We start from the raw sequence: 23,607 nt of genomic DNA, 5'->3' as shown, positions 1-23,607 counted from the left end.
TGAAAATACTGATAGTGAAATAAGAACTTTGATATGTAAATTATTTTATGAAGTGTTTTATTCGTAAAAGAAGTACCGAAGATATACTGAGTGCGTATTTTAAAATGAACAGATATTCATTTTTTACGTGTTTCATGCTCATTAAACGTAATGACTCGGTGAAATGTAAGATGTTTGAGGAAAGTCTGAAGGACGTTAAGGAAATTATAATTTTGTCTTAAAACGGACCGAACTGACAGAAAAAAAAAACAATTTTAGTAATGATTTTGAAATTAAGTAAATATAAAAATGTGCTAAAAAGAAATACCGAGCGAAAGAAGTAAAATATGCCTTACGTAAAGTTTCTGAAATCAAAAAAGCGAGAAAAATGAGTTTATTTTTTAATGTGAGGTTCAAGTAAGAAGAAATTGTAACAAAAAATAGGTGAACTGAAAATTAGGTGTTTTTTTTGTAAGAGCGTTGAATTCACATATGTTGAGGACTTACTATTAAAATGATTTTGAATAGGTAAATCAGCAAATCAATCGGATGGACAATGAAATGAGTATTCGTTCTATCCTATCGAAAGACGTGCAAGTCTAGCTGCCAAATTCAACGCTTGTGAAATTCTGTGCAATCAGACTTAAAAATAAGCGTTTCGAAATCGTTGTGGATTACAGAAGCCATGCCGGAAGGAGTGATGTGCTTTGTACACGAATGTGTTATGACGGAGCATTTTGCAATGGAAACTACAATGCAGAGCTATTGTCGAGATACATCGTCGTCAATGAAAGCACCACCGAATGTCCTTAAGTGAATTTTAACACTGTGACGAGGTTCGCAGATCGTTTTAATGTAATGTTCACAACACCATTTTTAAAATATTCTTATTAGAAATGTAATTAAGAAAGAAAGAATAAAAAATCAAAGGAATAATGTTGAAGAAACTAGAGGTCGCTAAAGGAAAGTTAATAGAATTAAAATATATATAAATATATTTTAGAAGTGTTTATGACGGATAAAAATATAAATAAAACGTGGTTGAAGTGAAAGAATGAGGAATGAAAGAACCCCATATACTGCAAGATAAGTTACCTTATACTTGTAAACTATATAGAAGCCCTTGTTTAACTGTGGAAGAAATATTATCTCAAATCATGTACAAAAACATACATTCTAACTTAAATTATAAAGAGTGTATATGTTCCCTTAATATGCCACCCCCTTCATTAGCACAGCAGTAAGTCGGAAAACTTACAACACTAAAAACCCGGTTTTGATACCCGTGGTAGACATAGTGAAGACAGACCAATATGCAGCTTTGCGCTTGACTGCAAACAAAGTTTTCTTAAAAGCTGGTTCAACCTTATTACTGTTATAACGTATCAGCTTTCGATTACGTAATATGCAAGTATCTGTTTCTAAGCCTAAGATTCAAAGCACTTAGTAAAATATCAAAGAACGTGTTCGGGTTCCTACATTTATCAAGTTGGTAGAGATATATTATTTTTATACTTGCCAAAACAAATATTTACTGTTCTTGAAAATTACGTACGGAAAGACTGGGATATACATCACCTGCGTGGAAGTTTAATGGCACGTGAAATAAAAGTGTAGGTGAAACTGACATGAATGACATTAAAGCAATTATAATATGATAGGCTGTCATTTCTACGTAGCCAGTATTGGAGTGCTTAAGCACTGTGTTGGGAATAGCATAATAGCTATGTAAATAGTGCTCATGTTTTACCAAGTGTGTGATTTATTCATCAACAAAGTAGAACTATTACTGGTATTCTTTTACGTTTATTGGATACTGAAATTTTGGCTGAACCGTTCTTTGAAATTTGCCATTTTTAAACAACTGTTACATCGAAAAGTCTATCAGTATTGTAATGTAGAACTTTCATTCTTTGACTATTTCTTAAAGCTGGGAGAGAAACGCTGTGCTCGTGATTAATTGTATTTTTTTTTTAGTTTCTATTATTTCTATAAAAATTAAGAAATAAAAACGAAATTTCTGGAAGGATTAACAGATATTGCGATGAATGATTAATATCATAATTAACCATTACGAAGCTTGCTTTACCCGCTGGTACATCGGTAAGTCTATGGATTTACAACGCTAAAATAAAAGGTTCGATTCTCCTTGTTGGAGTCAGTAGATAGCCCGATGTGGCTTTGTTGTAAGAAAACAAACACACACGAAGCCTATTTAATGAAATAGGCTTCAGCCTGCGTCCCCCGCTGGCATAATGGTAAGTCTACGGATTTACAACGCTTAAATCAAGGGTTCGATTCTCCTCGGTGGAGTCAGAAGAAAGCCCGATGTGGCTTTGCTATAAGAAAACAAACACACACGAAGCCTGGTTTGTGAGATTGCCCTCAGATACAAAAACCACACAGTTTGTTAAATAGCCTTTAACGTAGGGTAAGTTAAACTGCGATAATTACTCTCATTATTTGGTTAAAGGTAGCACATGCAACGAACAGTTGTCAACCCCTTTTGTCAGTAGTTCTAGATTAGGAATGACTGTGAGCGAATCATGTAAAGTTTGATTCGGTCCCTTAACCTGTGTAATCTGTAAGGTTCCCATTAAGTAACAACTATTAATACTGATGCTTTCCTAGTTGAATCTCTGATAAAAAAAACTGTTGGGTTCAAACTAGCGTTATTTTTTTTCTAAAAAATCTGTTAAATGTGCTATAAAAACTATTATGATGAAAGGTTTAGAGTGTCAGTCTTTCTAACACGTCTCCTCAGTCGCAAGCTTGAATGTTTAGGGCTCGGTAGTTGCATTGGGCGCAGAACAGATTGCTCACCGTGCAGCTCTGCACAAATTCTGACAATATGTTTAGTATCTAAGAAAACAGCATTTAGGTTTTTGTTGTTGTAGTTTTCTTAATTCAATATTACACAAGGGGCTATCTGTATTGTGCCCACTACAGGGAATCGAACCCGGAACTTAGCATTGCAAATCTATAAATCTACCGATTAGCTACCATTTGGGAAGAAAGTTTAGTTTAGGGTCGCGGGTTCGCATCCGCGTCGCGCCAAACATGCTCGCCCCTCCCAGCCGTGGGGGCGTTATAATGTGACGATCAATCCCACTATTCGTTGGTAAAAGAGTAGCCCAAGAGTTGACGGTGGGTGGTGATGACTAGCTGCCTTCCCTCTAGTCTTTTTTTTTGCTGCTAAATTAGGACAGCTAGCGCAGATAGCCCTCGTATAGATTTGCGTAAAATTCAAACCAAGCCAAACTTATTATTTTATTCTAATATTGTTTGTATTAATTTGATTAGACATGTCTCAACAGGAGGCTAGTTGTATACAGATATAGTTATCATAACACGGTTGGAAACAACCTTTCTCTTTTGTCCAGACCCGTTGGTAGTGCCAAGTAACCTCGCAGATGAACCAGTAAGAAGTGTTAAATGACTCTTTGTTCTTAAGAACAAGTGCCTAGCGTTGCCTAATGGTTAATGTTTTCGGGCTGCGAATTAGATGGTTTACTATTTATGATATGTTGTCACTGAAGTCACATTTTGGGGCCTTGGTTGCATTATTATAAAAGTATAGTCAAGTCACATCAGTGGGCAAGTCTTGAGCTGACAGAAGGGTGACGTTGATCAGCTGAATCCGGCGGAAAGTTTAAGGGCTTATAATTCTAAAAATCAGGTTTCGATACTTGCGGCTTATATAGCATAGATAGCCCATTATATAGCGTCATGCCTAATAAAAAAAGAAACAAATAAACCTCAGTTTATAGGGTCAAAATATTGGATAACTATGTCCGTATTGCCCTTTATATATATTTGCGCGAAAATCATAGAATAAGCAAACAAAATCTTAAGAACAAAAAAGAAACTTTCGAATACTATTAAAATAAGATAGTTTACAACTATTATACTCTATTTTAGTATTACTTGGGATAATGAGAATAAGTTTTAATTGTGCCTACGATAAAGAAAAGAAAGAATTATTTTTGTCAAGGCCAAGTGGGTTAAGGCGTTCAACTTGTAACCTGAGGGTCGCGGGTTCGAATCCAGGTCGCACCAAACATACTCGCCCTTTCAGTCGTGGGGGCGTTATAATTCGACGGTCAATCCCACTATTCGTTGATAAAAGTTTTCCCTCTATAGTCTTACACTGCTGAATTAGGGACGCGTAGCGCAAATAGCCTTCGTGTAGCTTTGTGCGAAATTAAGAAAAAGCATTATTTTTGTCAATTCAGTTTTAACACTTTTACAATAGAATAAGTCTAATCATTACAATACAATAAGTCTAATCAAACGTGATTCTTCCAAACTTCGGTTGAAATGTTTTTAAAACGAAAAAATATTGTTTTTGAAAGAAATGATTTTTGAAGTAACCATAGATATCTAACTGCGGTCTTTGGAAAGTACTATTAATAAAATAACAACAACACTGCGTAATAAAATCTGTTTTGAACAACAGTCATAATTTATATTATTTGTTTGAAAGGATTTGTTTGTTTGGGAATTTCGCACAAAGCTACTCGAGGGCTATCTGTGCTAGCCGTCCCTAATTTAGCAGTGTAAGACTAGAGGGAAGGCAGCTAGTCATCACCACCCACCGCCAACTCTTGGACTACTCTTTTACCAACGAATAGTGGGATTGACCGTCACATTATACACCCCCACGGCTGGGAGGGCGAGCATGTTTAGCGCGACGCAGGCGCGAACTCGCGACCCTCGGATTACGAGTCGCACGCCTTACGCGCTAGGCCATGCCGGGCCCAATTTGAAAGGATAGATCAACAGAACAACAGTTCACGAATAAGGTTTCTGTAACTTAGCAACACGTAAGTAAAAAGCAAATTAAGTATTTAAATTAGTAGATCAATATTTCTATTTGGGATTGTCGTGTCTAATTTACCTATTTCATTTTGTTAATTAACTCCGTTATTAGCGACATCTATGTCAATTAACGTAATTAATTAGTTAGAAATCAGTGAACACAGCAGTTTTTAAAGTGAGATGTCATCTAATGATAAATCTTTGTCTGAAATGACAAATAAAATAAAAAAAAAGCGAGAGTGATGCACCAATAAGCATAGAACGGCATCTGGTGATTATTTAACAAATTAATTATAATACATTACCTATGACAAACATGCAAATCACTGATGTCAGTTTGCTGATCTCGTTTAGTTTCCGGCAAAACAGGATTAATTATTATTGTTGTCAATGTATTATATAAAGGTTTCCTGTTACGTCATATCCCTAATAAGAATCATATATACATCAGGTTTAACACTCCTACGAAAAGACGTTTCTAGTCCTGATTTCTCCAAGCCCGTTCCCCTGGCTGTGGTTTCGCTAGATAGTAGATAGGGACAGTGGGAATCTCGTTAATCCATTCATTAATGGATTTAAATGGCAATTTCATTTAAATACAAAATTATTAGCCTAATATTAATAACCTGTCAAATTGCTCTGGGGCCTATTAGGCCCCACTTTTCGTAGGAGTGTTAAAGTACTGAAGGTTCATTTTTAGGATGCATTACAAATAGAAAAAGCACTGATAGACACGCAAACTTTTAGTAATCGTAGATAAAATGAGATGTTAGCTTAAATTTCAATGTTCCCCTCCCTAACTAGCAAATATTGCCAATTATTATATCATAAGTCTTTGGAGTGAATAAATACAATTTAAATCTACGTATCGTATTGAACAGTGTCATTTTTCTGTGTAAACAAACATTTAATGTTCTACACACATTCTAATTAAACAAAGACAATTTTACTTCACTGTTCATTTACTACTTTTCACTTGTTCAAGTTCTTTCTCTAGTCTTATAAAGAACTTGTAGCTCTAATAACGTAAGTTCACTATACTGTCTCTTCCAGTGGTGAGAGAGCACAGATACTCATTGTGTAGCTTTGTGATTAATTGCAAACTCAGTACAGTGTTAAATTGTTCAGGAAATAAATATTTAAGTAAGTTATCCTTTAAATGGTCCCTATCCTTTATCTTATTGTACGGAATGCTCCGAATGAAGTATTGCAAAAGTTAAGCTTGTTTGATAATAATTATGATAAAACTACACATATTAATGTTATTAATTACTTTAGATATAATTAAATAGCTAAAAATAATGTCATAAGAAAGTTATATGTACATATTAAGCACTGATGACGAGAGTAGAATGTTGCACAAGCAAGGGGTTGTTAGGTATTTGTTTGGTCTTCAGAACCAAACCTAAACTGGTTTGTCTTTCATACGTAAGGTAAACATTTAATTATGACGCAAATCTGTATATTCGATAAAATGTCTTGTGCGCACACAGTAACTTCGAACATAACTTCACATGAAATATTTACCCTCAAACATTGTATGACATAATAAGACAGCAGCACTCACTCGGTTTTCAAGTGTCAATAACTTACGCGCACGTGTGCTTATGTGTGTTGTTTGTATGTCTAATTCTCATTAAATATAAAGCTCTACAATTGGCTATCTGTACTCTGCCTATCACAAGCTTTGTAACTTCATTTCTAGCGTTATAAGTTCTCAAGTTTACCGATGAGCAATCAGAGGGCGCCATAATGCGAGAAGACGAAAATGTATAAAACAGTAAAAATTGTACGAGTTTAATGTAAAAACAAACGAAATGTAAGTTGTATACCTGTAAAAATTGTACGTGTTTAATGTAAAAACAGACGTCAAGTTGAAAATTGTGTCGACAGACTCGCTACTCATAACAAGTGATATTAAGATACAATTTAGTTTGAAAATTTAAATAGGTGGTGATAGTAAATACAGCTAAACTTTAAATAGGTAGTAGTAATAGTAAAAACATATAATGTTTAGATAGGTAGTGGTAATAGTAAAAACATATAATGTTTAGATAGGTAGTAGTAATAGTAAAAACATATAATGTTTAAATAGGTAGTAGTAATAGTAAAAACATATAATGTTTAGATAGGTGGTAGTAATAGTAAAAACATATAATGTTTAGATAGGTAGTAGTAGTAGTAAAAACATATAATGTTTAGATAGGTAGTAGTAGTAGTAAAACATAATATTTAGATAGGTAGTAGTAGTAGTAAAAACATGTAATGTTTAGATAGATAGTAGTAGTAGTAAAACATAATGTTTAGATAGGTAGTAGTAATAGTAAAAACATAATGTTTAGGTAGGTGGTAGTAATAGTAAAAACATATAATGTTTAGGTAGGTGGTAGTAATAGTAAAAACATATAATGTTTATATAGGTAGTAGTAGTAGTAAAAACATATATTTAAATAGGTAGTAGTAATAGTAAAAACATATAATGTTTAGATAGATAGTAGTAATAGTAAAAACATATAATGTTTAGATAGGTAGTAGTAATAGTAAAAACATATAATATTTAGATAGGTAGTAGTAATAGTAAAAACATAATGTTTAGATAGGTAGTAGTAGTAGTAAAAACATATAATGTTTAGATAGGTAGTAGTAATAGTAAAAACATATAATGTTTAGATAGATAGTAGTAATAGTAAAAACATATAATGTTTAGATAGGTAGTAGTAATAGTAAAAACATATAATGTTTAGATAGGTGGTAGTAATAGTAAAAACATATAATGTTTATATAGGTAGTAGTAATAGTAAAAACATATAATGTTTAGATAGGTAGTAGTAGTAGTAAAAACATATAATGTTTAGATAGGTAGTAGTAATAGTAAGAACATATAATGTTTAGATAGGTAGTAGTAATAGTAAAAACATATAAGGTTTAGATAGATAGTAGTAATAGTAAAAACATATAATGTTTAGATAGGTAGTAGTAATAGTAAGAACATATAAGGTTTAGATAGGTAGTAGTAATAGTAAAAACATATAATGTTTAAATAGGTAGTAGTAATAGTAAAAACATATAATGTTTAGATAGGTGGTAGTAATAGTAAAAACATATAATGTTTAGATAGGTAGTAGTAGTAGTAAAAACATATAATGTTTAGATAGGTAGTAGTAGTAGTAAAAACATAATATTTAGATAGGTAGTAGTAGTAGTAAAAACATGTAATGTTTAGATAGATAGTAGTAGTAGTAAAACATAATGTTTAGATAGGTAGTAGTAATAGTAAAAACATAATGTTTAGGTAGGTGGTAGTAATAGTAAAAACATATAATGTTTAGGTAGGTGGTAGTAATAGTAAAAACATATAATGTTTATATAGGTAGTAGTAGTAAAAACATATATTTAAATAGGTAGTAGTAATAGTAAAAACATATAATGTTTAGATAGATAGTAGTAATAGTAAAAACATATAATGTTTAGATAGGTAGTAGTAATAGTAAAAACATATAATATTTAGATAGGTAGTAGTAATAGTAAAAACATAATGTTTAGATAGGTAGTAGTAGTAGTAAAAACATATAATGTTTAGATAGGTAGTAGTAATAGTAAAAACATATAATGTTTAGATAGATAGTAGTAATAGTAAAAACATATAATGTTTAGATAGGTAGTAGTAATAGTAAAAACATATAATGTTTAGATAGGTGGTAGTAATAGTAAAAACATATAATGTTTATATAGGTAGTAGTAATAGTAAAAACATATAATGTTTAGATAGGTAGTAGTAATAGTAAAAACATATAAGGTTTAGATAGATAGTAGTAATAGTAAAAACATATAATGTTTAGATAGGTAGTAGTAATAGTAAGAACATATAAGGTTTAGATAGGTAGTAGTAATAGTAAGAACATATAATGTTTAGATAGGTAGTAGTGATAGTAAAAACATATAAGGTTTAGATAGATAGTAGTAATTGTAAAAACATATAAGGTTTAGATAGATAGTAGTAATTGTAAAAACATATAATGTTTAGATAGGTAGTAGCAGTAATAAATAAAGTTTTGATAAATAGTAATGACAGAGAGGAATAGACTTTGTAAAGTAGTAATGGTAAACGGATAAGGTTTTGATAAGTTATGGTCTGGTTATGATAAGTTATGGTCTGTTTTGATAAGTTATGGTCTGGTTTGTTAGTGGTATTCGATGTTTTTATTAACACACGAACAATCATTGCAACTTTCATCATAAAACTATCAGTTTAATGGACATTGATCTGTTTCACTTCGTTATACAATTACCGATTAAGAACAACATACATGAAGCTAATCCGTTGGTCACGTGATCACACAAACCAGGTATGCTGATGTGTTTCATCTCTCATTTCAGCTTATTTACTTAAACTGAGGGATCAGTTGCCCTCGGCTGTGGAGGTAATAACAATAACAAAAAATTAGGGCCGAACGTTATTAAAAGTGGTAGTTTGAGAGTATTTGTAGAATATATCAGATTGTGCAAACACCTAGTTGCTTGTGTCTCTTTCCAGGATATTGCTCGATGCTATCAAACACTGTCTGGATAGCAAAATTATGTTGTTGTTTTTTCTTTTTAACGAAGAGACACATATTATAGTTTTAGATGTGCCACGTATCACTTAAATAGTCAGTTCCAGAGAATTCCTTATTTTATCAGAGTTAAGATAAGACAAAAACCACTCTTATCTTACAAAGATGACATTGAAGATATTAAATATAGAAAGTTATAAGTTTTAATACCTGCTCGTCCTATCTACACTTTACTTTCATAACTATTGTTAGCTATAAAACAGCTATATGTTAAACACTTCTATATAGTTTAAACTCAAGTTAACTTCTCTCTAAGAATCATTTTTAGGTGATTAATTGGTTCTTAATTGAATATTTAAGCAAGAAAAATATAGTACTGAGAACTAAAGAAGAGCCATTTCTTTGAAGATGATATTAGAATATTAAGTTTGATATATTTTGAACAAAAGAAAATTGTTTGTTTTTAATTTCGTACAAAGCTACTCGAGGGCTATCTGCGCTAGTCGTCCCTAATTTTGCAGTGTAAGGCTAGGGGGAAGACAGCTAGTCATCACCACCCACCGCCAACTTTTTTACTAACGCATAGTGGGATTGACCATAACATTGTATCGCCCCCACGGCTGAAAGGGCGAGCATGTTTAGTGTACGGGTATTCGAGCCCGAGATTCTCAGATTACGAGTCGAACGCCTTAACCTACCTGGCTATGCCAGGCCTAAAAAAAATTAAAATATTCAACTGTTTCTTTAAATGGCTAATAATATCTTAATTTTTCCTGCTGAAGAGAGCTCTTCTTTGTTCTTAATATAATAATTAAAATCTTAATCACAAATCAGACGATTTTAATGGAATTATGGAAATTTAACTAGAAAATAATATTTTGGTGAGATCCAGTTTACTCTGTGTTTCAGAGTTAAGGTCATTAAAAGAGATATGTTATACATCTATTTGTGTTTGTTTGTTCACATTAGCAGCATATCGCCAGCTTCACAAAAAAAAAAAAAAGGCGTACATATCACATATTTTTACTCTAAAACCTTTATTATACAAAAGTGTTCCAATCACCACTGTGTTTGTTGTACCCTAGCCAATATGATGAGTTCTGGTATTGAGCGAAATGTGTCGTAGGCAATGGATAAGGCAGGTGAGAGTGATTTAAATACTATGATACATTGTTCTTTTGAAAAAACAAACAAACAAACAAACCAAGGTGGCAGAATAAATAACATAATATTTAAAAAACATGACATGCTTAATATTAATGCTTTATGAAATGTATTGTATTATTTCATTGAAAATATAATTTAAAACAATAAAAATATGAGAACAATTTAACTAATACAATCCTTGAGTTATAAAGTTTAGGGTAAATAACATGATATATTGTACTAGTGATTGAAATGCTATGGACAGTTATGTTTGAAAGAGAAAACCATAACTGTTTAAACTTGAGGTATTAATATTATGAATAGAAATGAACAGGTGGAGAACTTCGAATGTTTTGTGAATGGTACTTTATCTATAACGTGAAAGATCGGAAAAACAACGTGTCAAAAATAAGAGTTTCATGTATCACGCACCACTTTAAAAGTAAACGCACAATTATATTTTAAGAAACGACGGTGAGCAGTGAATTATGAACATAACGTTGAAAACTGTGGATTTATGAAGCCGATTTGTAGAATGATGCAACTTGAAATCTGTTAACTATTTAGTAAAAACAAAACAAAATTTTTCGATACGGTTATGTCAAAAACGAAACTTAATTACATTGTGTAACAAAATGTTTACTTTTTCTTGTTCCTGGACAGAAAGTGTTATTTCCCAATTACTTATGTCTAAAGTAAATGGAAAGACCTATTTTTATCTTCAAACTTTGCTTCTGTGAACTGGGAGCGTATTACGAAAACATGATGGGTGACTATATTTGGGGTCTGACACGTGAAAGTGATTTACGTTAGAGTCGTTTGTTTGTTTTTTGGAATTTCGCACAAAGCTACTCGAGGGCTATCTGCGCTAGCCGTCCCTAATTTAGAAGTGTAAGACTAGAGGGAAGACAGCTAGTCATCACCACCCACCGCCAACTCTTGGGCTACTCTTTTACCAACGAATAGTGGGATTGACCGTCACATTATAATGCTCCCACGGCTGGGAGGGCGAGCATGTTTGGCGCGACGCGGGGGTTAGAGTCGCAAATCTCGAAAAAACTACTCACTTCTAAACATTTTTGTAAAACTTTAGCATAAATACATGTAAATCTTGATTCATATGTTGTTTTATTCAGACCTTATTAAACGAAAATGTGCAAATTTGTCTGTTTTTACATAGTAAATAGGTTAATTTCTAAATTTCATTATCCAAGTCACAAAAGCAAAGTTTGAAGGGAAAAATGGTCATTTTGTGCACTTTTACAACATAAGCAATTAAGAAATAACACAAACTATCCATGAACAAAACTTGTGTTACATAGTTTAATAAGCTACCTATCAGAGTAAGGGTATATTTAACAACACTTATTCATAATTAAAGAAATACAAATTAAAAATGTAAAAACGTCTAAATTGGGAAACAAATAAAAAGTCCCCAGTGTGATAAAGGTAAGTCTACGAACTTATAACACTAAAATCCAGGGCTCAATTCTCCGCAGTGAAGATGGCTGATAGCTGTTTTAATACAAACAAACATTTTAAAATTCTGTCAGACCTTATAAAATGCTAACTAAAAAAAGAAATCACATCTGCACATTTCATGAGTTTTTTAACACATTATTCACTGACAAATTGTGCGAGTTAAAACGTTTGGTTTGGAACAGTTTAGTTTAAAACATGTCTTGGTGCTTTTCACTTTAAAAACCATTAAGTTTTAAGTAAAGGGTCTACACCAGCAGAATATTAATTGTTTTATGTACAAAATATGTTGGAAAGTTTCGTTCTACAACAATTTATTAGAGTAGAAAATTACTTGGATAGTGTTACCTTTAGGTCCATAACTTGAGAGTAGAAAATTACTTGGATAGTGTTACCTTTAGGTCCATAACTTGATAGTAGAAAATTACTTGGATAGTGTTACCTTTAGGTCCATAACTTGATAGTAGAAAATTACTTGGATAGTGTTACCTTTAGGTCCATAACTTGATAGTTGAAAATTACTTGGATAGTGTTACCTTTAGGTCCATAACTTGATAGTAGAAAATTACTTGGATAGTGTTACCTTTAGGTCCATAACTTGATAGTAAAAAATTACTTGGATAGTGTTACCTTTAGGTCCATAACTTGATAGTAGAAAATTACTTGGATAGTGTTACCTTTAGGTCCATAACTTGATAGTAGAAAATTACTTGGATAGTGTTACCTTTAGGTCCATAACTTGATAGTTGAAAATTACTTGGATAGTGTTACCTTTAGGTCCATAACTTGATAGTAGAAAATTACTTGGATAGTGTTACCTTTAGGTCCATAACTTGATAGTAGAAAATTACTTGGACAGTGTTACCTTTAGGTCCATAACTTGATAGTAGAAAATTACTTGGATAGTGTTACCTTTAGGTCCATAACTTGATAGTAAAAAATTACTTGGATAGTGTTACCTTTAGGTCCATAACTTGATAGTAGAAAATTACTTGGATAGTGTTACCTTTAGGTCCATAACTTGATAGTAGAAAATTACTTGGATAGTGTTACCTTTAGGTCCATAACTTGATAGTAGAAAATTACTTGGACAGTGTTACCTTTAGGTCCATAACTTGATAGTTGAAAATTACTTGGATAGTGTTACCTTTAGGTCCATAACTTGATAGTAGAAAATTACTTGGATAGTGTTACCTTTAGGTCCATAACTTGATAGTAGAAAATTACTTGGACAGTGTTACCTTTAGGTCCATAACTTGATAGTAGAAAATTACTTGGATAGTGTTACCTTTAGGTCCATAACTTGATAGTAAAAAATTACTTGGATAGTGTTACCTTTAGGTCCATAACTTGATAGTAGAAAATTACTTGGATAGTGTTACCTTTAGGTCCATAACTTGATAGTAGAAAATTACTTGGATAGTGTTACCTTTAGGTCCATAACTTGATAGTAGAAAATTACTTGGACAGTGTTACCTTTAGGTCCATAACTTGATAGTAGAAAATTACTTGGACAGTGTTACCTTTAGGTCCATAACTTGATAGTAGAAAATTACTTGGATAGTGTTATCTTTAGGTCCATAACTTCATACGTTAACTACTACTATTCGGTCAGAAATTGCGTTTATCGATTTACAGCTTTAAAAAAAAGACACCTTTTATTGGTTTTCTAAACAAGGAGGAATATATTCTACCACTTCAGTTGGTGTGATGTTTGTTTTGAATTTCCCGCAAAAATACACCAGGGCTATCTGCGCGAGCCGTCGCTAATTTAGCAGGGAAAGACTAGAGGAAAGTCAGCTAGTCATCACCACCCACCGCAAGCTATTGGGCTAGTCATTTACCAATAAATAGTAGGGTTGATCGTAACATTATAACGCCTCCCAAGGCTGAAAGGGCGAGCATGTTTGGTGAGACGGGGTTTCGAACCCGCGACCCTCAGATCAGTTGTAATGAATCTCGATTAGTGTTAATACTGTAAACTCAATAGTAAACGATATTGCAAATGATAAATTTTATTTAAATGAAGATATTGTGAAATCACAACTTACGATTCACAGAAAATATACTTTTGTTTTTATTAAAAAAAAAAAGAAATCCATGATTCGGTTTTCACGAAGTAATATTCCCTGTCCTTAAATGAAAAAAAAAAATGTTTATAACTTCTAGTCCATATACATGTATGTTTCTGGTATATATATATATCTGCAAAGTAAACACTAATAAAATTATTAGAAAGTACAGTGCTAACTCGATAAACTAGTCTGCACGTTACTTTAGATGGTCGTGAACAAACAAGAAATTTTTTGAGACACAACCGACTTGTTTTAGTAGAGTGACGAGTCTATTTCTGACCTAATTATAAGGTCAGGAGAAAGAATATTCTCATGTTACATTAGTTTTCATGCAGTTCGTACCCTGTGAGGATAAAATAACTATGGACTGAAATCGTTTTGTTTTTTTAACTGTAACGTCTTAACAGCATTATATGTTCCCATCTTGTATTTGTGTAGAAATGTTCCCAACGTTTATTCTTCGATGATAATGCACGTTACTTCTAAACGTGATACACACTTGGTAAAGTACTCTCGGGGGACGTTTTTTCTTACTACTGCGAGATTGTATCTCATCATCCACAGCTAACGTAAAACATAGACGAAGTTTCAAATGCGGTACACTTACGTACAAATACCCCTCAGCGAAGTTTGAAGATAGCAAACGTTTCAGTGGAATAACTCTGTTTCCACAAGTCTTTTTGTACATTATAAACTTTTCACTATTCGTTCTACGCGTTTCGTTATTTTTGTATGTTACAAACTATAGCATTTTTTTAAAAAAATTGCAACGTACTTCTCTTTGTTTAATGGAGTTTGTAAAAAGAAACATAGGAATTTATTAATATTTGTACTCACCAGGACTGCGTAAGAACAGTCCAAGTATGAAGAGTACTTAACGAATGAGAGAAAATAACAATAGTGACCCGTAAAGATTCTTTTGAGTTTGACCTAATGACATCACACCATTTGTTCTATTCAAAGTGCCCTTATACTATAGATCACATGTTGAGGGATGGAATTATATAACCATTAGCTAGTTCCCGGTTATCCTGTGTAATCATTTTCAGGAAGACAGAAGGAAGACCAAGTTTTGTTTTATGTTGACTCATAAAACCCAACGTCTTTCATAAAGCATTCTTACAATATATAAAAATAACCTAGAATTTACGCGTTTCAGTAAATTAAGGGAACAAATCCCGAGAAAGTAGACATATTTTCCGTTACCTTTGATTACATGTATATTTATAAGAGGAAATAAACTTGGCAAAGAATCCTTTAGAACATGAACGCATTTTACGATTCCTACCGAGCTTCTAAACTTTAAAATTACAAAACGTGTGTGTTTTTTTACAGCATATCTACCTCGGGATATCTGCTGTGTCCACCGAGGGATTTGTTTTTTGTTTTGAATTTCGAGAAAAAGCTACACGAGGGCTATCTGCGCTAGCCGTCCCTAATTTTGCTGTGTAAGATTAGAGGGAAGGCAGCTAGTCATTACCACCCACTTCTAACTCTTGGGCTACTCTTTTACCAACGAATAGTGGGATTGACCGTCACATTATAATGTCCCCACGGCTGAAAGGGCGAGCATATTTGGTGTGACAGGGATTCGAATTCGCGACCCTCGGAATACTAGTCGAGTGCCTTAACCACCTGGCCATGCCAGGCCTGACCACCGAGGGGAATCGAGCTTTTGATTTTAGCGTTGTAAATTCTTAAACGAGGGACAATTACGGAACAACGAATAGAGATGTTAGTTTGTTTTGGAACAGGAAGATAACTTCAAACAATACTTATTGTATTATAAGTTATTTTAATATTAATATTTTCAGTTATATTTCTCAGTATTTTCAGTTAAGTTATCTTGTATTTCAGTTGTTGGGTTATGCTAAAGAACATAGTTTGCATGTTATCATCTCTGCATTGTATGTTTACCCGTTTTTATATTTGAGCGTATTGTTATCCTACACATAGCGGTTTACTTGTCTTTATGTTGTATTGTTATCCTATACATAGCGGTTTACTTGTCTTTATGTTGTATTGTTATCCTACACATAGCGGTTTACTTGTCTTTATGTTGTATTGTTATCCTATACATAGCGGTTTACTTCTTGTTTTTGTGTTGTATTGTTATTCTATACATAGCGGTTTACTTGTTGTCTTTATGTTGTATTGTTATCCTATACATAGAGGTTTACTTGTTGTCTTTATGTTGTATTGTTATCCTATACATAGCGGTTTACTTGTCTTTATGTTGTATTGTTATCCTACACATAGCGGTTTACTTGTCTTTATGTTGTATTGTTATCCTATACATAGCGGTTTACTTCTTGTTTTTGTGTTGTATTGTTATTCTATACATAGCGGTTTACTTGTTGTCTTTATGTTGTATTGTTATTCTATACATAGCGGTTTACTTGTTGTCTTTATGTTGTATTGTTATCCTATACATAGAGGTTTACTTGTTGTCTTTATGTTGTATTGTTATCCTATACATAGCGGTTTACTTGTCTTTATGTTGTATTGTTATCCTACACATAGCGGTTTACTTGTCTTTATGTTGTATTGTTATCCTATACATAGCGGTTTACTTGTCTTTATGTTGTATTGTTATCCTACACATAGCGGTTTACTTGTCTTTATGTTGTATTGTTATCCTATACATAGCGGTTTACTTGTCTTTATGTTGTATTGTTATCCTACACATAGCGGTTTACTTCTTGTTTTTGTGTTGTATTGTTATTCTATACATAGAGGTTTACTTGTTAGCTTTATGTTGTATTGTTATCCTATACATAGCGGTTTACTTGTCTTTATGTTGTATTGTTATCCTACACATAGCGGTTTACTTCTTGTTTTTGTGTTGTATTGTTATTCTATACATAGAGGTTTACTTGTTGGCTTTATGTTGTATTGTTATCCTATACATAGCGGTTTACTTCTTGTTTTTGTGTTGTATTGTTATTCTATACATAGCGGTTTACTTGTTGTCTTTATGTTGTATTGTTATCCTATACATAGAGGTTTACTTGTTGTCTTTATGTTGTATTGTTATCCTATACATAGCGGTTTACTTGTCTTTATGTTGTATTGTTATCCTACACATAGCGGTTTACTTGTCTTTATGTTGTATTGTTATCCTATACATAGCGGTTTACTTCTTGTTTTTGTGTTGTATTGTTATTCTATACATAGCGGTTTACTTGTTGTCTTTATGTTGTATTGTTATTCTATACATAGCGGTTTACTTGTTGTCTTTATGTTGTATTGTTATCCTATACATAGAGGTTTACTTGTTGTCTTTATGTTGTATTGTTATCCTATACATAGCGGTTTACTTGTCTTTATGTTGTATTGTTATCCTACACATAGCGGTTTACTTGTCTTTATGTTGTATTGTTATCCTATACATAGCGGTTTACTTGTCTTTATGTTGTATTGTTATCCTACACATAGCGGTTTACTTGTCTTTATGTTGTATTGTTATCCTATACATAGCGGTTTACTTGTCTTTATGTTGTATTGTTATCCTACACATAGCGGTTTACTTCTTGTTTTTGTGTTGTATTGTTATCCTATACATAGCGGTTTACTTGTCTTTATGTTGTATTGTTATCCTACACATAGCGGTTTACTTCTTGTTTTTGTGTTGTATTGTTATTCTATACATAGAGGTTTACTTGTTAGCTTTATGTTGTATTGTTATCCTATACATAGCGGTTTACTTGTCTTTATGTTGTATTGTTATCCTACACATAGCGGTTTACTTCTTGTTTTTGTGTTGTATTGTTATTCTATACATAGAGGTTTACTTGTTGGCTTTATGTTGTATTGTTATCCTATACATAGCGGTTTACTTCTTGTTTTTGTGTTGTATTGTTATTCTATACATAGAGGTTTACTTGTTGGCTTTATGTTGTATTGTTATCCTATACATAGCGGTTTACTTCTTGTTTTTGTGTTGTATTGTTATTCTATACATAGAGGTTTACTTGTTAGCTTTATGTTGTATTGTTATCCTATACATAGCGGTTTACTTGTCTTTATGTTGTATTGTTATCCTACACATAGCGGTTTACTTCTTGTTTTTGTGTTGTATTGTTATTCTATACATAGAGGTTTACTTGTTGGCTTTATGTTGTATTGTTATCCTATACATAGCGGTTTACTTGTCTTTATGTTGTATTGTTATCCTATACATAGCGGTTTACTTCTTGTTTTTGTGTTGTATTGTTATTCTATACATAGAGGTTTACTTGTTGGCTTTATGTTGTATTGTTATCCTATACATAGCGGTTTACTTGTCTTTATGTTGTATTGTTATCCTACACATAGCGGTTTACTTCTTGTTTTTGTGTTGTATTGTTATCCTATACATAGCGGTTTACTTGTCTTTATGTTGTATTGTTATCCTACACATAGCGGTTTACTTCTTGTTTTTGTGTTGTATTGTTATTCTATACATAGAGGTTTACTTGTTAGCTTTATGTTGTATTGTTATCCTATACATAGCGGTTTACTTGTCTTTATGTTGTATTGTTATCCTATACATAGCGGTTTACTTCTTGTTTTTGTGTTGTATTGTTATTCTATACATAGAGGTTTACTTGTTGGCTTTATGTTGTATTGTTATCCTATACATAGCGGTTTACTTCTTGTTTTTATGTTGTATTGTTATCCTATACATAGCGGTTTACTTCTTGTTTTTGTGTTGTATTGTTATTCTATACATAGAGGTTTACTTGTTAGCTTTATGTTGTATTGTTATCCTATACATAGCGGTTTACTTGTCTTTATGTTGTATTGTTATCCTACACATAGCGGTTTACTTCTTGTTTTTGTGTTGTATTGTTATTCTATACATAGAGGTTTACTTGTTGGCTTTATGTTGTATTGTTATCCCATACATATGGTTTACTTGTCTTTATGTTGTATTGTTATCCCATACATAGCGGTTTACTTCTTGTTTTTGTGTTGTATTGTTATTCTATACATAGAGGTTTACTTGTTGGCTTTATGTTGTATTGTTATCCTATACATAGCGGTTTACTTCTTGTTTTTGTGTTGTATTGTTATTCTATACATAGGTATTTACTTGTTGGCTTTATGTTGTATTGTTGTCCTAGAGAAAATAATTAATTTGGTATTAATATTGTTATATTGTGCTGGTGTATGGAAATATGCTGTATCATATGTTTGCATTGGAGTTCTCTAACATGAAATATGTTCTAAGTAAAATATGATGTATTTTATTGCTGACTTGAAGTAAACTTACACGTCGTTATGTGTATAATTCGTGATGTTATCCTACGAAATATTTTCAGTCTATTTTATAACCTTTATTTTACACGGTTATCATGAAAAGAATTTTGTGTACATGTTACAACTGTGTTTATTTGGTATCGTTAAAAACATATGTATCTGACACTAATTGATTGTATTGTTAACTCGCTGGAGTACCCGTCCTCTGGACGGAAGTTATGTAAATCAGTTATTAATGACAGGTCATTTAAGGTTATGAAAAGTTGCTACCTTTAAAATTAATTGTACAAAACGGAAAAACAGCTATAAAAACTACAAAACACAAAATATGAAATCGCAAATTTTCATGTATCTTCGCATACAGCCAATGATCGTTCAGGCAAAGTTTGCTAGGAAAGAGATAAAAGTTCAATTACAGGAGGCAAAGTACTTTGACGAACATACAACAGTATTATTATATTTATGTAGATTAAAAAATATAGTTTATCTTTGATATATCTGCTTTCTTGTAGAATATAATATTTTTTTATTATTCTTATAATTTATACAAAACAAAGGTTATTCACATACGATATTAGGAAATAATACAACATAATTTGGGTTGTTTGTTTCAAAGAAAATTCAATCCGTTTCTTTCTTTCTTGTCTTATTAAATTGTATACAGTAATTTGTTTTCTGTTGTGTTTTTACATAACATTAGAAAATCTTGTGTTTCTGCCTGTGTGTTTATTTTTACATTATTATTACGGTTTTGTTTTTTTTTCTGTTATTGTTACATTGTAGAAGGAATCTGTATTTTTTTTTTCTTTCTGTTCTGCTTTTACTTTATAGATGAATCTATTCATCTTACCTCTTCCGTTGTAATATTATAGTATAAAATGCCATTTGAACTCTGCTTTCCTTATGTTGCATTATTGTTTTACGAAATATAATGTCAGATATTCGTGTTTTGTTTTCACATTATAACTAATATTTTGTTTTTACATTCTCTCTTATATGACACAAACGGTTTATTTATTTATCAGAATTTTGTTGTTATATTACATTACACAAATGGTCCCACTTTACGAAGTCGGTCTTTGTTTAATTATACATTTCTGTTGGATATTGTAATATTACCGGAAACATGTTTTATATTACGAAGGTCCGTTTCATGTACTATAAAAATGCAGATGGTTTTTAAACTATCAACCAACATATATTATACTGTATCATATTATGTTAGTGGAAAGCTCGTATCTACTTACCATGTAATATGATGGACAAACGATCATGAAATATGTGTAGTATGATGAACAAACGACCATGAAATATGTGTAGAGTGATGAACAAACGACCATGAAATATGTGTAGTGTGATGAACAAACGATCATGAAATATGTGTAGTATGATGAACAAACGACCATGAAATATGTGTAGTATGATGAACAACCGATCATGAAATATGTGTAGTATGATGAACAAACGACCATGAAATATGTGTAGTATGGTGAACAAACGACCATGAAATATGTGTAGTGTGATGAACAAACGATCATGAAATATGTGTAGTGTGATGAACAAACGACCATGAAATATGTGTAATATGATGAACAAACGATCATGAAATATGTGTAGTATGATGAACAAACGACCATGAAATACATGTAATATGATGAACAAACGATCATGAAATATGTGTAGTATGATGAACAAACGACCATGAGATACATGTAGTATGATGAACAAACGACCATGAAATATGTGTAGTATGATGAACAAACGACCATGAAATATGTGTAGTATGATGAACAAACGACCATGAAATATGTGTAGTATGATGAACAAACGACCATGAAATATGTGTAGTATGATGAACAAACGACCATGAAATATGTGTAGTGTGATGAACAAACGACCATGAAATATGTGTAGTATGATGAACAAACGATCATGAAATACATGTAATATGATGAACAAACGATCATGAAATATGTGTAGTGTGATGAACAAACGACCATGAAATATGTGTAGTATGATGAACAAACGACCATCAAATATGTGTAATATGATGAACAAACGATCATGAAATATGTGTAGTATGATGAACAAACGACCATGAAATATGTGTAGTGTGATGAACAAACGACCATGAAATATGTGTAGTATGATGAACAAACGATCATGAAATACATGTAATATGATGAACAAACGATCATGAAATATGTGTAGTGTGATGAACAAACGACCATGAAATATGTGTAGTATGATGAACAAACGACCATCAAATATGTGTAGTGTGATGAACAAACGATCATGAAATATGTGTAGTGTGATGAACAAACGACCATGAAATATGTGTAGTATGATGAACAAACGACCATCAAATATGTGTAGTGTGATGAACAAACGACCATCAAATATGTGTAGTGTGATGAACAAACGATCATGAAATATGTGTAGTGTGATGAACAAACGACCATGAAATATGTGTAGTATGATGAACAAACGATCATGAAATATGTGTAATGTGATGAACAAACGACCATCAAATATGTGTAGTGTGATGAACAAACGATCATGAAATATGTGTAATATGATGAACAAACGATCATGAAATATGTGTAATATGATGAACAAACGATCATGAAATATGTGTAGTATGATGAACAAACGATCATGAAATATGTCTAGTATGATGAACAACCGACCATGAAATATGTGTAATATGATGAACAAACGATCATGAAATACATGTAATATGATAAAAAACGACCATGAAATATGTGTAGTATGATAAACAAAGAACTGTAAAAGATGTCTAGTATTATGAACAAACGACCATAAAACTACAGAACAGTGTTACCTCGATCTGTAGTTTATGGTCGTGTCTTCATCATACTTTAGCCAAATGTTTCATAGCATAACTTTACATATTGTATTTTTCCTGCTTTATCCTAATCGTTAAAGAAAGACATTTGAAACAATGACGACTGAATTAGCTTTAAATATCGTTTCACTTGGTTACAGTTTGAACAAATTTTAAGTCAAAAGTTTGAATGTAATAAGCTTAGAGAAAACTATTTTATGTTTATTAATTAACGACATTAAGTACTTTATTGAGTTTAACTTCAATAATTGCTTGTTTATTTGTTTTTGGATTTTGTTAAAACCTACACGAGAGTTATCAAAGATAACCATCCTTAAATTTGAAGGGATAAACTAGATAGAAGGCAGCCAATTAACAGCATCTACTGGTCAACTTGTGAGCTACTTGTTTCTGGCAGAGCCTATTTTATTTACCAGGTATTTATTTTTGGCGGTAATAAGACGAGAAACACTTGAATCTCAGCTCAACAGTCAAGCACGCTTACTACTGGACCGCACTTAGGCCTACATTAATTTGGAAGCTGCGTTTTAATTCTATTATTGCGTTTTAATTCTATTATTTACACTTACCTTCCTTGTAATTAAAAGTTATTAATTGCAATAATTAATAAAATTAACATATTTATCAGCCAGTTTAGTGGCTTACCTTTTGATAATATATTTGTCAGAAGTTATTTACGAGAATACACAACTTAGTAAAATTAATCCATCTATTTATCAGACCATTTATTGGTTCACCTTTTGAATCTATTTGGATATTATCGCCAGTTATAGTTGGTGTTTTTGATCACATGGAAACTATTATAAAATATAGCTATAATGCCAAAAATTCTAAAATAACTTTGAAATATCACTTATTTACATATATTACTCGTGATTTAAAAAAAAAAATATTTGTACTCGCATAGAAAATGGCATGAAATATTATAGCATAGAATAATATATATATAGTAAAGTAAGGAAAATGACTCACCTGTCATAGTCACTAACACTATCAGAAATACCAGCTTTACGCTCCGTATAGCAATAGGACATCCGTTACCCATCTTCACAACTCTTGTCAATCGGTTCAGAAGTGGAAAATTTATATAGAGTTAAAAGTGTTGGAGAATAAATACTCTTTGCGACAGCTTTTAAATTGCAGCTCTCAGGCTTCTCGGTTATTTGATTTTGCGCCTAAATTTTTCCGCTTGACCACACACACAGACTGTGGAGATACCGTTGAAGCACGTGCCTGATTTTTGAACCAATAGAAACGTGCTGTGTTACTAGTAGTAGGTGTCTGGCTCAATTTTAACGGTTATTTCGCTGGTCCATAGTATACCGTACCTCACAGCAAATGACGTCTTGACAAAGCGGTTTGTTAGTGGACGGCTAACATTGGTGTCACCAATAACTCTCTCCTGTGCATCAAATGAGAAAAGATTCATGTATGGAACACG

The 23,607-nt window shown here is 32.1% G+C and overlaps 1 protein-coding gene and 1 long non-coding RNA gene across 2 annotated transcripts in view; one reads left to right on the top strand and one right to left on the bottom strand.

Moving 5' to 3' along the window:
* Positions 1 to 2,578, top strand: part of LOC143248408 (uncharacterized) — an 8,171-nt gene extending 5,593 nt beyond the window's left edge. The window contains exon 3 of the long non-coding RNA XR_013026971.1: positions 508 to 2,578. This is a non-coding gene — a long non-coding RNA (uncharacterized LOC143248408). The remainder of the gene's footprint in view (positions 1 to 507) is intronic.
* The window catches only part of LOC143248407 (uncharacterized), a 26,716-nt gene extending 3,109 nt beyond the window's left edge, over positions 1 to 23,607 (bottom strand). The window contains exon 1 of the mRNA XM_076496762.1: positions 23,139 to 23,607. Coding sequence (XP_076352877.1) covers positions 23,139 to 23,211 — 73 coding nt within the window. The 5' untranslated portion in view covers positions 23,212 to 23,607. The remainder of the gene's footprint in view (positions 1 to 23,138) is intronic.

This window comes from Tachypleus tridentatus, chromosome 4 (assembly GCF_004210375.1).
Source record: "Tachypleus tridentatus isolate NWPU-2018 chromosome 4, ASM421037v1, whole genome shotgun sequence".
Taxonomy (NCBI): Eukaryota; Metazoa; Arthropoda; class Merostomata; order Xiphosura; family Limulidae; genus Tachypleus; species Tachypleus tridentatus.
This window is presented reverse-complemented; position numbering and strand designations above follow the sequence as displayed.